Consider the following 16,138-nt stretch of genomic DNA (forward strand, 5'->3'; position numbering starts at 1 on the left):
TACCCTTGCTATCTTGAGCAGCAGCAGTTATTAATTTTCAGACATAATCAAGTGATTTATATTCATGATTATGGTTCAAACCATCCTGACACTTGTTCCTTCTACATCAGACACCTTCTCGCTTCGTGCTTTCTGTGTTCAGCAGCGATTAAAATAAGAATGAGAGGGTTTGGGGTTTTTTAGGAGTATTGTTACAATGTTTCTCCTCTGATTTCAGGTCTTACCCACTGAGTCATCACCTGAGCAGTGTGTTCTGCACTGACTTGCAGTAATTACTGCATTTTGGAGATTCCCAGCAAGTCATTTCCTCATTTGCATTGAGAACCGCAAAATTTATTCCTCTTTCTATACCCCATAGATCCACTGGAATTCTTATATTTGTGATCATTCACATGATCACTGATATCTAATTATCACTGGTGTCTAATTTGACCTCATAAAAATTCATAAATAACACATAAAAATTCGATTTTAATTTTCATTACCTCTGCCGTACTTTGTTGGATCAAAAGTGGTATTGGAACGAGGATAAAGATCATTGTTTAGCCGTAAAGAAACATATTTACTTTCAAAATATAGTTTCTGTGCAATGTTTATTTGCATTTCTTTCAGAAGAACTGCACATACTTTGAAAATGAACTTCAAATATGTTCTGCTTTCCCACTGCAATGAAATGACTCAGCTGAATTATTTCTCTGTTTGGTAAACAAAATCAAAATATTTTGGTTGTCAATTACTATAAAATGAAAACTGCTTTTGTCTGAGACGGAGCTCACAGCATCTGATCTTGAATTGTGATGTGCTTTGGGAAAATGACACAGCATGGGATGAATCCAAATTCATTCTCTCCAGAGTCTCATTGGGGGAAAATCTGTTTTCAGTGCATTGGTGAGGCTTCACAGCTCCTTGTCTTGCTCAGTTGAATGTCTGGAGGAGACTCCAGACCTCTGAAAACAGCTCAATCTTTTTCCTTGCTTGGATGTGACCAGTGCTGCCCTGGAGAGCTCCCAGTTGGGAGAATTGGGATTGCAGGGTGGGTTCAGCCACGCAAACGTGGAATGTGGGAAGTAGGGGAGTGTGTTCCCACTGGATCTGTGCCAGATGTCCTTCCATAATAGTAATTATGTTCCTGGCTGGACTGGTAACTGCAAACAGATTCTTACAGGAACGGAGGACTGAAATTTAACTGTAACTTATATTAAATATTTGATACCAAAACAGTGAAAAAACACATCTTGTGAAATTGTAGAAAAAGTATAAGGTATTTCTATTTCCTAGCATGGTCCCTTAGCTGAAACCCCAAATATTATCCCAGCTGACTGAATTAGTACAACCAGGGAGCTCACTCTGCCCAGCTCAGGAGCTTTGCAAGTTGTGTGTGATTTAATTAAAAATGGACCTGTTCAAAGCAAAGAGATAAATGTCTCTTCTTAAATGACCACATTTTTAACAGTACCTAATTTCCTAGATTGCTTTCCTGTGCCATTCTCTCCAGCCTAGCCTGTACCCCTGGGCTTCTAGCAATTCTTCTTCCCAGCTTTTTGTCAGAAAGGAATCAGCTCAGAATTCCTGGGAACCAAAGCAGGAGCCAGCAGAGACCACACTGCTCCAGCTCTTCTTTTAATGGAGTTCTCATTGTTTTTACGGCCTCTCAGTGTCCCTGACTGAGGAGCCTTCCCCGTCCCTCCTCCTTGGAGTTCAATATTACACCTTGCCCTGAAAGCCCCGTGCTCGATCTCCTTTGTGGAGTAATGAAAAAGCACTCAGCTGGGAAACCTGCTGGGAAACCCTCCCTGGAGACCTTTGTGTTCCCTGCTTTTGTGCTCTGGAGTGGCAGGGAAAGCGTTCCCTGGGTGATGGATGACAGAGGTTTGTGGCACCACCAATTCAGGGAAGCACTTAAGCAAATGGTTTTATTGATGGCAGGGAGATTGCTAAATGGGACCCACGGAATATGCTGTGCTGGGCCCAGAGCTTTCCTGGAACACTTACGTGAAATAAATAAGCTTTGGAAAACAAATATCCATCAAACAACCCCCTCAGGCTTCCCTAACCATTATCAGCCTCATAATCCACACTAAACCATTATTTTTGTCTCAATAGACACTTACAAAGCAGAGTATTCAGCAATTTTTAGCAATGTTTCTAGAGTTTACTTGGACATGGGGGGTGTTCCCATGGAAAGGAGGACTGAGATTGGTTTGGAAACTCTGCCTGTTGTTTCCCTGAGTCTCTGGGAGTGGTGGCATTGATCTGAGGGGATGGATGGATGGATAGATGGATGGAAGGAAGGATGCAGGAGACCCCCAGTGCTCTGGATGTGCATTGATTTTCTTTCCTTCAAGTGCTGACTGAGGAAAAGGGGCCCATCCTATCTGTGCTTCATCAGGAAATATTCCAAATTTCTCATTCCTGGGCTCCACAGGCAGAGCTGAGGGAAGGAGAAATTGGGATAAATTCACGAGCAGTACAAAAAATGCAAGTGGCCCTTCTCAGCCATTTCATTATTATTGAAAAATTACTTGTAAATGCTTCAATAATATGAATTGAAAGCTTGCTTTTGGAAAATAGGGATTTAATGTTAAAATCCCACCTATCATTTGTGAGAAAAAGACAAAACCCAGTTAAGTGTGAAGGATTCATATTAAGGTTATGATTGAAGCCTCTTTGCTATAAAATTTTAACATTTCTGTGTTAATCTTTCATCTTTTTCATCTGCTTTTGACATTTATTAGTAGTATCCCATGAAATCTGTTTATATTGATTTAAGATTCATATTTTATCATTAATTCCAATAAAAATTTTAATGGTCATAAATTTGATTCTCCCCTGCAATGAGTTCAGCAGCTCTTTCCCTCATTTGGGAAAGTTTAATGACTTCCTGTGGTGATTAAAGCAGAAATAATAGACAAAGAATCTGAGAGTTCCATGAAGGTTAAAGTACCAAAGATACAGAAAAAGAGGAGATTAAAAAAAAAACCTAGTCATGCAACTGGATGAGCTGACTGGCATTTTATGGATGTTTATCTCTCCTTTGCAGAATCTGATGCTTCATATTAAACAAAATATTATTAATTAACTGGCCATTCCCAGGCTGCAATAATCCCAGTGCTCAGTCCAAAGAGTGTCTGCAATCTGCCTGTAATGCTGGCTGTGCCTGCCATTGGCCCAGGGCTTTGCAAACACAGCTGAGAACTGATAACAGCAGCTCATAAAACCCCTGGGTTGATGCTGGACTTCACAGTGAGGAGCAGCAGATGAAGGAACCACAGAAACTTTAAGGTATGGCATTTGTTTTATTGCTTCCAAGGTTCTGGAGATCTTTGCCTTGCTGGGGAGTGCTCATCATACAACAGAACTTAAATTTATAAATTATAAATACTTATTTCCAATGTTTTAGGGTTTGGAGGGAGACTATGTGAAGAAAGAACTGAAATTCAATGAGATAGGAGGCTTTCATGACAAGAATTGGAATGAAATCAACTTTTCAGATAAATGACCATTAGGTTTTTTTAACTTTTAGTATGATAACATCTGGGGCAACACAGCAAGAGGGGGTTTTTGGCTTGGATAGAGGGAGGCTGATGGGTTAAAAATGGCACCAAGAGCATACAATGGCTTAAACTGTTATTTCACACACAAAATAGTTTATTCTGAAGTATTTTTCACTCCTGTGGGTCATCACTAAAACATATAAAAGTGTTCTGATGTGCCAGTGTAATGCACGTGTGCTCCCACACTTTCTCAACTAAACAGAACCAATTTCTTTGTATTTGAGATTGTTTTATGAGGTTAAGTGCTCTTAACCACAAGTTAAATGCAGTGAGAGCTGCCAGTGTGTGTATTGACATGGCTGCTGAGATTAGTTTTAATTAGTTTTAATCAGTTTGATTGCTGGTGGACAGTTCAGTGGTGATGGTTCTGAGTTGTTCTTTTAGCCAGCACATCCCCCTTGGCTCAGCACAATTTACTCACCAAAAAAATACGGAAGGAATTTGGGAAAAACCTCGTGTTTTCCACAGCTTTTTAAGGCACTGACTCCAGTGACTTATTTCCCATATTTCAGTTGTGATTTCAGCAGCAACCACTGTGCCATGAGCTTGTACACAATCTGTTCTCCCACTGTACAAATGACCAATGTGCCTCTGTCTTGCCTTCCCCGCGTGTCCTGGACACGCCCCCAGAGTTTATTGGAGCTTTTCTCAGGTATATTTTTAACAAATCACGTTCCTCCCTTGTAAGAAAGAACAGACTTGTGATTGATCTAAGGGAAAAAAGAAAGAAAAGGAAAAAAAAGAGGAGGAAGATTTAATTTCTTTTCTGTTTCAGGAATTTTAGTAACCTATAGGAAACTCCGTGGTTAATCTCAGGAGTAAATTGTTCTGTTTAAGTGATTTACAGGAAGCAAAATACATTTCTCAGTGTAATAATTTCATAATCTGCGCTGGGTGAATTATCCTGGACTGGAGATTTATTGCACACGGTCTTTAAGAAGCATTTTATTTAAGCCTCAGGATTAGGTGGCCTGGCTTAAAACCTGAATAATTTACAATTGTTGCTAATTTAATAAATTGGAAATGTAATTTATAGCTGTTCCTTGTGTTTTGCTTTTACCAATGGTGGTTTTTCTGGATTTCTAGATGGGCAAGAAGTTCAGTGGGCTGGAGCTCACCCTGATCATCCTCTTCTCCGTGGTGGTAGTGATCCTCTGTGTCCTCATTGGGTTGCTGGCCACGGGGCAATCCGGAGTGAAATCTCCAGGTAAGTGCTTCCTACGGCTGCCGGAGGATCAAAAACCCTGAGTAGGATCTGCTCAGCTCTGACTCAGGGTCTCTGTTCTGTGCTTATCTTTAGCCAAAGGTGAATCATGGCCAGAACTTCCTATGGATGATACAATCAAAGTCACCAGCCATGAATGTAATAAATGGTGTGACTCAGGATTTAATGTCATGAAAAAGCTTTTATCTCTCCCTCCCGTGACTGGACTTTCTTTAGGAACATAGAGCTCAGATAATTTCAATTTTTCTTTTGAGTATAAAACAAGGTGACAGAGAAAAAACAGTTTCTCTGATCCCTTCTTTTTGTGAGAGCAGCCAAATTGTGTGGAACATACATTACAATCCTAAAATCCAACAGTGTTTCTTGCTAATTGATACATCAGAAACCCCCTGTGTTCCAGGGATGTGATGCAGAGCACCTGCTTTACTTCCAGCTCTGTTTTGTGTGAGTAATTCCATTCACACACAGGGACTGAAGCAAAAAAGCTTGGAGGTGAAAATGGCAGAAAAATAAAAATTACTGCTTATACAAAGCAAACACCTCGGTGTTTTAGTAACACTGCCCATCCAGACCAAGATCTGCAGATTTTTTCCTGTTTCTGTCATGAGCAGGAGTTTCCCTGAGCAAAAAGCACAAGTGCAGATGATGCAAAGAGGCAAATGTGGGGGAGCGCGTCCATCTGAGCCCAGGGCACATCCCTGCACTTCACAGTCCTTGTTCCAGACATAAACAAGGTTCCCAAATACATAAAGTAACCTTCAGTGCTCCCTTTAATCAGCTAAAGCTGCCCATGCTAAATTCAGTCCCACAAACCTTAAATCTAAAGGAGCATCTTAATGGAGCTTTGAGGTGCTTTTCCCTGATGCTCCCACAGCTCCTGTGGGAAACTGTGGCTCTGGGGAAGGAGTGTAAGAAAATAAAGTTCTTCCAATTTATAGTTTTGCACATATTTTCACATAAAGCAGAGCCTGTTGGCCCACAGGAGTCACTGAAAAGTGGACTAATGAAATAAAGTTATCAATATCACCCACATGCTCAAAAGCTTTGAGGTGAAGGTGTCACGTTTGAGATAGTTGTGCACCATGTTCCAAAGGTAAGAGTAAGTCACAGAAGCAATGGTTTATTGTGATTTGAACCCATGTTGTTTCAGGGGTTCCAGCTGGTGAGAGGCAGCCAGCAGAAGCACGTGCTGAGTTCAGAGGGAATCAAGTTATTCCTGCAGTTTAGGGATGCTGGTAATAACCCATTCCTTTATTTCCCTGACAGACTTTTACCCACAATGTCAGGAGATACCAGTAGCAGAGAGAATCGACTGCATCCCGGATCAATTGGCAACACAGGTCTGGAAACATTCTGGAAAATAATAGAAAACAGGTTTCATCCCATAAAACCTCCTTGTGTGTTTATGAAAATGTAATTTGTCTCTACTAGATCAGGTATTTTCTTAATATTTTTTAAATCTGTGATTTCCCCAACATCTGCAGGGGAGTTCAACTCCTCTACCACCACTTCAGCCCATGGACAGAGGGTCTGATTTGGGGAGAGGTGGCAACAAAATTGGTCAGACATCAAGCAGTTAAAAAAGTCACTCTTGGTTTTTAACAACTTTTTCTGAACAGTTTCATTTGGTGTGATGGTCAAAAACTGGCATTTATAATAATGCAGAAATGATGGGCTTTACTGAGATATGCAATTTTAGAATGTACAAGACGTGGTCAGAGTTTCCTTTCGGACCCAGTTTGGATCCCAGCGTCTTCCTCCCCTGGTTGGAGTGTCTGAGAGAGCAGAGTATGGAAAAGACCTTTTGGCTGAAGAATCTCTGAGATAAAATTCCCGGTGAAAAGCATCACCTGAGGCTGGATGAGGCTTGGAGCAACCTGGGATGGTGGAAGGTTCCCTGCCCATGGCAGGGGTAGAATGAGATGAGCTCTGAGGTCCCTTCCAACCCAAACCATTCTATGATTTTATGATGCTCTTTACTTTTCAGTGCTTCCACTTTGAGAACCTTTCTGTAATAGTTAGCCTGGAAACACTATTATTATTTTAATAATTATTATTATTATTCATCTTTATTATGGATTTTCTTGTTTTCTGGTGGATGCCTGACATCCTTCTTTGATTTGGGGACAGGCAGCTAAGGAGAAAAAAACCAGTGTGGGTTACTTCTGTCATTCACAGAGGTATAAAAATTGTTCACCAGCTGTCTGAACCTCTGAGGGACTTCCCATCTAATTCCAGAGCTGGCCGTTGTTAAAGCCTCTCATGCCACGGGTTCTGTTATGATTTGTAGTTCAATAAAGTCCTGCAGGGGACAGGTTAGGAAAAGTTCAAATCACAGCCTGTTCCTCGACTCCTCAGGTTCCTTCCCTGCCCCAGGAACAGGCACAGCACTGCAGGAGAAGCCATGCAGATCATTTAAATCTGTAATTACTGCCTTTGAAGCAGTCACCCTGTGTTACGTGCTGCACCCCTCAAGCAGGGAGGGAACCCGGGGTGCTCTGCTTGCAGCTGCAAGGCTGGAGGCAGGAAGGAATTGAAAACAATCAAATCATAGCTCCCAGCAGAAGAGTAGGTGCAGATTGCAACACTGAGGGTGCCAGATCTGGAATTTGGGGTAAAAGAAATGATTCCTGAATATTAGTGAAGACCAGGCAGCAGATTTCACAGGATTAGAGATAAATATCACCTTTACTCTGTGCTGTGAGGCGCAGGGTCCCATCTCAGTGGTTCCCTTCACTCTTGTGTACATTTTTCCTGGAAGTGATTTGGGTGTGTCAGGCCACACAAATGCAGCAACCTGTGAAACCACAGGTACCTGCATCACTCTTCTGCAGTGGTTTGTGTTAATGGTTTTCAGAATAAAGAGCAGCACGGAAAATTAGGATTCACCTAAGCTGATCTGGAACGTTTAGTGTCTGCCTTGATTTCCTGAGTCACTGAAGATGTCCAGGATGGAGCCAGAAAACGAGTAGGATTGCAGAAAACAGAAGAAAGAAAATGAAAGGGGGAAAAAAAAAAAAAAAACAGGAGGAAAGAAAAAAAAAAGAAGAGGAAGGGAGGAAAAAATTAAGAGAAAGAAAAATAGCTGTTTATTTTCTTTCTTCTTTTATTCCTATCTGATCATATGGTTGGTGAAGATAGAGATGCTGAAAGAAGGAAGGTATTTAGTAACTGTTCACTGCTCTGGAACATTGCCGGGAGGTCTGATCAGACAGGCAGAACACACCAGTAAAACATGAATTCCTCTGAGCAGAGCTCATGCAGGCCAGGCTGACACCTCTGCCAGCTCATGGAAAGGGGCATTGTTGGTTTGATTTTGGGTTTTGTGCTTTTCTTCCCAAACTACCCTGCTGGTAGAGGGCTGTGTGGATGCACAGAACAGCACATTTTAGTTCAGCACGTGGCCAAGCTCTTTGAGTCCTTGGTGCTCAGTTCATGCTGTGCCCCAGTGGAAACGGTTTCCTCGTATCTAGGGTTGTTCCCAATTAAGCTTTGGCTTTCCTGGGTGTTGGCTTTCCTATTGTGCTGCTTTTACAGCTCACAGGCTGGGATCACATCTTTATTTATAGCAGATGATTGCTTTTACAACAGGCTCCCCAGTGTCTCTGGTGAACTCTGCTCCTTTCGCTGTGCCAGGCCTAACCAATCCTGAACTCCTGTGTCTACTTCCTTGTGCAGAAAGCTCAATAGGCCACCAAAATAGAAATCTGCCTGGATAAGATCCAGCTGGAAAAGTATCACTGGACTGTGAAGTAGCTGCTGAAAATGGCCGAGAACTATTCATGAGAAATGGCTGGGGAAAAGAAAAAGGTGCTTAGGAAGCTGGGAATGTGGATGCTTGAACTGCCAGGTTCTAGGAAAATCAGTTCAAGTTATTCTGCTTTTTATGGGATGATCACTGGTCTAGGGAGGGATAAGAGGATGGAGGTAGTAACTGTTCTTGTATATTTAGGATATTCCCCTATATATGAAGGAAATGAAGTCAGGGAATGAAGCTGTGATCTCTGCAGCCTTGGAGGGCTTGGTGCTTCCTCTCCTTTGCAATAGTTTTTAAAGGGGAAATAGGGAGTTCTCCTGGTGGCATCTGGGAAGGTGGGAAGTGAGCCTGGGTTTTTCCCAGCGTTACAAAGGGCTTACATCGCTTTGTGTATCAAAGGAGGGAAAATGCGTCCCTACATCTCTCCTCCAACCGTTTGTCACTTGGAACCTGATGGAAATGACAGCAAATGTTTTTCTGATGGGATAAATCCATTACAAACAGATACACATTTACCTGTTTGGTGAATCTGGGGTTTATTTTGGGTGATTCTGAGCCATTTCTGTGTTCTGTAAAACCACTATCAAATAAATGCACAGACACTCCCCAAGGTGGTGGCTTTGTGAGCTCCCTCAGTGCTTCCTTCAGCACCTGCCTGATTGTTGGGCTGGAGCTGACTTATCTTTTATCTGTTCAGAGCCTCTGAAAATAACTTGAGCTGCATTAACCGGGTTGGGCTCTCTAACCCCAAAACAAGGACAGCAGCAATGAAGCTTTTGGGTTGTGTCCACCTATTCCAAGCTGCAGAAAATTTTAGATATTTATCACAAACACCAAAAGCATTTGAGTACAATCAGATGAAGGCAGAGAGAGCTTCTGGTAGAGGATAGGTGGAAAGTGAGGTTTTGAAGGTGTCCCTGTTGGATTTGGATACCTGAGATCACTGATGGACATTGCCCTTCACCCTCAGTGAGAGTGGTTGTTCTACCACTGCCCTTTGCCCTAAGTAATGAATGGGGTTTTAAAGGAGAGAAACTTAGTGATAAATTGCCCAAATCTTATCTCCAAACATAAACCTCACACACAGAGCACATGAGCAAGTTAATTCCCAACAGCAAAGCAAGGGAATTTCAGCTTTCTAGTGAATGGGAGTGTAAAGGTTGGTGCCACTACACTGAGAAAGAGGCTTGAAACAATAGGCTTATTTTTTTAAAAAAAATTGATTTGTCTCAATTCGAGGTTTTGTAGAAACGATTGGAGTATTTCTGATACTAAAAAAATCACATTAAGATGTAGATATTATACACAGTTTCAATTATGTATATGTAAATATTTATTAGATATAAATTTCAGCCCCTCTCCAGGGCGTGACTTTTGGCCAGACTCTGCTGCATCTGTCACAGATCAAATGGTTCGATAATTCTTTTGAAGTGTCCATTTTACCTGTGGATCTTGTGGTTTTCAGAATGTACGTCTAATAAGCAAGTTTACTCTGAATCCAGAAAAAAATCCTCTTTTGTGAGCTCTGTGCCACTGAGTTCACTTACAGAGTTTTTCAAAGAAGGACTTGACCTGAGTGCAGAGATTGTGAAGGTTTCTGGTGTTTGGGGTCAAATGCACTCTGTGTGCACTTTAGCTGGTTCAGTATGGATTTAATGTGTAAGCCCAGCTGATCTGTGCCCCTCCTGTCCTTTCTCAGAGCACCTGCTCCCTCCGTGGCTGCTGCTGGAGCCCCCAGAGCGACACCAGTGTGCCCTGGTGCTTCTTCTCCCCCAAACACGGCTACAAAGTGCAGGGCTCCCAGAAATCCACCCAGGCAGGTAAGCTCTGGGCTGGGTTCCCCCAGTTCCCACCCCCTGATGTCCCATTCCACACAACACCTTGTCCTTGTCTCCCAAGGATTTGAGGCCACGTTGAAAAGGCTGCCATCCCCTTCCCTCTTCGGGAACGACATCCACACGGTGCTGCTCACAGGAGAGTATCAGACACCCAATCGCTTCCGATTCAAGGTCAGTGCGTGCCCTGTTCTGCTTCAAGGTCCATTTTCTCTGCAAGATGTGAGGTTGCCTGTGCAGGGAATGTAGGATTGATGCCTCTGGAGCACTCTCATGATTCCCACTGAAGCCCTTTTGTTGTCCTCCCTGCTGTTGCAGTGCCTCAGGTTAACAGGCACTTGGCACAGTGGGAATTCTGCTTGAAAAGTCACCGAGACCTTTGTAAAGCTCAGCTTTTCTATTATCTACCATTTGTCCTCATCCCAGGAAGATTTGGGGGATAAATGTATTTACTTACTTTTTATTTATGGCCCAGTCACATCTCTCAATCATTTTGACACACAACATCAGCTTTTCCAGATTTGTGTTTTCTCTGGAAAGCTCAGGACTCTGTGCCGTGGATGTGGGGTATCAGGGGTTTATAGGATTGAAAACCTTCTGTGGGAGACTTTGTGCTGTGGTGGGTTCCTGGTGAGCCAGGGAAACACAGAGTCAAATATTCTGAGGAAAATGGCTGAAAGTGAGTAATTAAACTTGGAAGTGAATAACAATAAAGGAAAGAGGAGACTGGGGTAAGGGTGGAAATATCTGAGTGAGAACCACGTGTAAATGCTGTAAAAGATTTGCATTAGGGATCAATTTGTGAAGGCCCAACACTTGTGTTTTGTAAAAATGTGCAGATCACTGACCCCAACTCACAAAGATTCGAGGTCCCTCACGAGTACGTGCGGCCGTTCACGGGGTCCGCGGCCACCGGCCTCAACTACAAGGTGGAGCTGAAGCAGGAACCCTTCGGCATCGTGGTGACCAGAGCGAGCAATGGCAAAGTGCTGTAAGTCGTGGTGGGGCTCCCTCGGGGCCACAGATGTCACTGGGGCTCTGTGAAAGCTGGGGATGCCACCTGTGAGGTGTCCTCTTGGACACAGAGTCTGCTTCTCTTCTTTTGGCTGATGGATGTCCCTCAAGGACTCTCGGGGTGCCTTTGGGAACAAAGTCTGTGAGCTCTGTCTGAAAGGTTTCAGGTGTGGCTCTCTGATCACTTTCCCTAGTGCTGGGGAAATCTCCACAGCTACTTTGTCCTGTCAATTGGAGGAACTTTTATTATCTGAGGGACTCTTTGCCAATGCTTCAAACCATGTGGGAAAAGTCCTCATTGCACCTTTTATCTTCTTTACTACAACCGTGCTGAGGCCTGAATCACCAAAACCAGGCTGCCCTTTAGACCTGTGATATCCAAGGACAGCTGATCGTGCAAGGCTGTGTGTAAAATATTTAATGAACTTGAACACTGAATTCTCTCATCCCATTTACATTCTAAAACTAAATAAATAAACCAAACCTACTGACCCACAGGTGCCCAAGTGCCCTCAGAGAGGGGAAGTGCCAGGATGAAGGTGCTCATTAAATCACCCAGGAATGATTACCTGTCACAGGGCTGGGCCATGTGGATTAGCAAGGCTTTGAGTTTAATTAATTAAGGGTTGCTTTTTGCTTTTCTTAGCATTGTTTTCTTGCCTGGAATCCTCTGTAATGATTGATTTGCAATTATAGAGGGCACAGAAGATGGACTTGGCAGTCAGCAGTGCCTGACTGATGAAACAGGTACAGGGAGGTGGGTAAGACACCTGTGGGACCATGTTGAAACAATTCTCTGGGATATTGTCTCTGGAAAATTTTCCTTAGGCCTTTGCTTAATTTCATAAATGTGTTTGCTTTTGGTTCTCTAAAAAAAAATGACAGTGATGTTGGACTCTGAGTTTGAGGATCTCAAAGGAAGCTGTTGCTACCATGGGATAAGAGCAGCCCCTCAGAGATAAATCCCTGATAAATCTGTTTGCACAAGATCACTGATTTTCCCCTACCCTTAAACAGCCCAACAAAAGAGAGACCTCTTTATAAAAGGACAAGCAGGGACCAATGTGTTACAACAGTTCATTACCAAAATCCTGATTATTCTGATAAAGTCTGCGACCTTCCATCATCATTTTTTCCACCTGAGGCCCCGAAGGAGAGTTCTGATTCCATCAACAGTTGGAAGAAAACTTGAAAGATCTGGGTGGAGACTTGACTCTGCCATCCAGCCCCAGCTAAAAGGAGCAGAAAGAGTTCTCGCAACAGTTCTTTGTAAAACTCTTCTTTTTCCCCTTTTTTTTGCTTTTTTTCACCAGGTTTGACACAACCATTGGCCCCCTGCAGTACTCTGACCAGTTCCTGCAGCTCTCCATCAAACTGCCCAGCAGCAACATCTACGGCGTGGGGGAGCACGTGCACAAACAGTACAGGCACGATGTCAACTGGAAAACCTGGCCTATTTTCAGCAGGGACACTGCCCCCTCTGCAGTAAGTTTGGGGTTCTTTCCCCTCGTTCTTTGCAGTTCTGGAACCCAAACCTCTCGGGCAGTGAACACATTCCTGTATCCACTGAGTTTTCCCTAAAGATCTTTCAGGCACTGCATGTTGTTACCGAAAGCTCCGTGGTACGGATGGATGGTCCCTGATTTTTTGTGTTGGTGTGCAGTGGAAAACCAATGGATAAACCTTAACAGATGAGTCTGCAGCTTCCAGTGATAATCAGAATAAATAACATACTAATAAATAACAATACGTCTTAATGCATTGCTGTGTGCAGGGTTCAGTTCACATGGCACAGGCTGATTCAGCAACATCCTCGAAGCTCAAATTATGGAAAAATTCTCCTTAACAGGTGTCTCTTTCCAAGACAAAATATGTCTGTCAGCTGTTACTTGTTTCTAGAGTTTTTCTGGCTGTCCCTGTATGAAACAATTTCTATGGCACTCATTTTTTGATAACTGTTAAGATTACTTTCACCATTACATCAGCTTCATAAAGTAATTCCCTGCTTTGAGAGAGAACTTTTGTTCCACAGCAGTGGGAACTGTACTGACAGAAACCTGAGGGTGAGATGACTGGATGTAGTTAATTAATAATCTGGAATTTGTACCCATTGCCTTGAGATTCCTTCTCACTCTTTCCTCTGGTTTGAAGATAGCTCAACGCAATGGCTCCACTGAATGTAGACTCATTAAGATAAAATAACAGTGAACCAAGTTAGGCTGGTTGCAAATTGCTCATGTTCTGTTCCTTGTTCATTTGAACTGAATTTGCTTCTTCAGGAGAAAAAGCACAACTCTTGCAACAATTGTTAACAGCTCTAAGGGGTTTTATTGCTAATAATAGCAACAGAAAGGAATTAAAGAAAAATATTAGCAAGGAAATGAAAAAGCAGCAATATTTCCTTAGATTAGACATCAAAATTATTGCCTTGCAGGATGAATAGAAATATAGATTAGATGTAGAATCTAATCTATGGTGAAAGGGGATGGAAGCACCTCTCAAGTTCTCCTTGATGAGCACATTTATTCTCCAGAAATAGAGCTGCAATATCTGCCAGCTCTCCTGGAGATCCATCAGATCTGTTATCTATTTATTGGGGAAACTCTTGTTTTAATGGAAAATAAAGGAGAATAACGCCAGGAAAACCAGAACATATGAAACAGGGAAGTGTCAGGACTTAAATTTTTGTAGTTTGTTCTATTTTGAGACGTTTCAAGTTCTACCCATGGTATATTTTGAAATATTCCAGAGCAGATCCTGTTATTAGCTTTTAACCAGCTTGCCTGTTCCCTCCATTATTTTAGGCAATGGATAACTTATATGGAGCCCAGACTTTCTTCCTGTGTTTGGAAGATGACACTGGAGCCTCCTTTGGTGTTTTCCTGATGAACAGCAATGCCATGGGTAAGAAACCTTTCTCTGTGGCTCTGAGCAGTGCAGTTAAAATTCTTTTGAAATCTGTGAGACTGTGATCAAAACTGAGCTGATGTAGATGTCCCTTCTTAAAAACACCCCCAATATCTGAGGCATCATTACTCTGTGTTTAATAATATTTCACATACACAGTACAAGCAGTGGGTAGCTCCCAGTTAACTGGAGGATTTTGATGGAAATCTGAGGGTCAGAAACTGGTCCAAAGTCTGTACAGGTCTGAACTGGAAGAAAGGGTTAAATTTGTAGTGAACAACACTTGGAAGTAAATGTCCTTTAGTCCCTTCTGATAAGCATATTTATATTTACAGAGCTCTGCATGTCTTGAGGCTGGAAAGTTGTACCCAAACTTAAAAGATAAAAGGTTGAACTGTTGGATTTCTTCTGATTCTCTTCTCTCAGCATGTAAAGGAATGGAAATAGGGGCACATAAAGAGTTGTCTGATTTCCCCCTCTTTGTTCAGTTAAAAGTTTGTGTTCCTTAGGCATTTTGTGGTTTTTACTTCCGTAAACTCTCTGATTATCAATTAGAAAACGGCAAAGTTATTTTAGAATTTCCTGTCCTTCAGAACTGTTTTTGTGCACTCTTGTCTGGCAGAGTTTGTGGTGCAGCCTGCTCCAGCTGTGACCTACAGAACCATTGGGGGCATCCTGGATTTCTACATCTTCCTGGGGAACACTCCAGAGCAAGTAGTCCAGGAGTACCTGAAGGTACCTTCACCTACTGGGATTATGCATTGAAAAGACTTTTTTTAAGTGCTTGGGATTTATTTTATAATATTTTATTTTATAATATTTTTTCTCTGGGTGCTGGAGAGGCGACCATGCTCGAGGCGCAAGAGCTCCAACATTCATTAATCTGTAATTTACACCATAATCATTAGAGCTGCAGGTGGTCTCTAGAATAATTTATGTTTCCTTGCTCCTGCCATAAGGACAAATTCCTGTTCCTATGGCTATGTTATGGGATAGAGAGTGTGTTTATAGGCTGTCTGGATTTTATGATCATAAGATATCACTGGGTGTCTTTAGGTTCCAGTGGCACTTTAAAGAACAGGCATTGTCCCAAAACACTGGTAATTCCTGAAATAAAGAAATAATGGGGAAAAATATTGTGTTTTGAGTCGGGCTGCTCATTTAGTGTGCATTATTCGAGCAGATTTGGGGAATGTGGATGCAGGGAAAGGGGATGAGTTGACACAAGGTGTCCAACAGCACGTGGGATTTTTGCTGTCCCCTTGCAGCTCGTGGGACTGCCAGCACTGCCCTCCTACTGGAGCCTGGGATTCCAGCTCAGCCGCTATGGTTACAGCTCCCTGGATGAGGTGAAGGAAGTTGTGGAGAGGAACAGGGCCATCGGGCTGCCCTATGTGAGTATGGGATTAGGGAAGGACGCAGAGATCCTGCCCCCGGTTCATTCTCCATCAGTTTGGATTAGGAAATGTGTGGTGTCAAATGTTTTTGTACATTTTGATGTTAGACCCATTACCAGAGCATGGGAGGGGGGAGAGGTGAACTGCAGTAAGATTTATTCAAACACTTTACTGTAATAATTTGTCTTTTATTCTTTCCAACTCTATCCATTTTTCTTCTCATGGAACATTTTTTTTATTGTCTGTGGACAGGTATGGAACCATATATTGTTCTTAATTGACAGTCATAGGCAAAGTACAATTAACTTTTAAAATTAGATTTTTGGGGGATATGAATCTGGTGTCTTCAACAGAATAAGAATATCCTGATATTAAGCTAATATTTGGGAAGAAAATGGACTAATAAAAATCTTTACCTAACACTTCTCCTGGAAAAGCTGAACTCCCTT

At 42.3% G+C, this 16,138-nt stretch overlaps 1 protein-coding gene across 1 annotated transcript in view; it reads left to right on the forward strand.

The window, feature by feature from the left end:
• The first annotated feature begins 3,045 nt into the window (after window positions 1–3,045).
• Window positions 3,046–16,138, forward strand: part of SI (sucrase-isomaltase) — a 43,145-nt gene continuing 30,052 nt past the window's right edge. Inside the window, exons 1-10 of the mRNA XM_042042415.1 lie at window positions 3,046–3,282; window positions 4,641–4,761; window positions 6,046–6,119; window positions 10,236–10,356; window positions 10,436–10,545; window positions 11,211–11,362; window positions 12,699–12,870; window positions 14,190–14,289; window positions 14,915–15,027; window positions 15,561–15,686. Of these exons, the coding sequence (XP_041898349.1) occupies window positions 4,641–4,761; window positions 6,046–6,119; window positions 10,236–10,356; window positions 10,436–10,545; window positions 11,211–11,362; window positions 12,699–12,870; window positions 14,190–14,289; window positions 14,915–15,027; window positions 15,561–15,686 (1,089 nt within the window). The 5' untranslated portion in view covers window positions 3,046–3,282. The remainder of the gene's footprint in view (window positions 3,283–4,640; window positions 4,762–6,045; window positions 6,120–10,235; window positions 10,357–10,435; window positions 10,546–11,210; window positions 11,363–12,698; window positions 12,871–14,189; window positions 14,290–14,914; window positions 15,028–15,560; window positions 15,687–16,138) is intronic.

The sequence above is a fragment of the Corvus kubaryi genome, unplaced genomic scaffold (assembly GCF_017639235.1).
Source record: "Corvus kubaryi isolate FWS band 111438036 unplaced genomic scaffold, C.kubaryi_AGA036_p1.0 37397, whole genome shotgun sequence".
Classification (NCBI taxonomy): domain Eukaryota; kingdom Metazoa; phylum Chordata; class Aves; order Passeriformes; family Corvidae; genus Corvus; species Corvus kubaryi.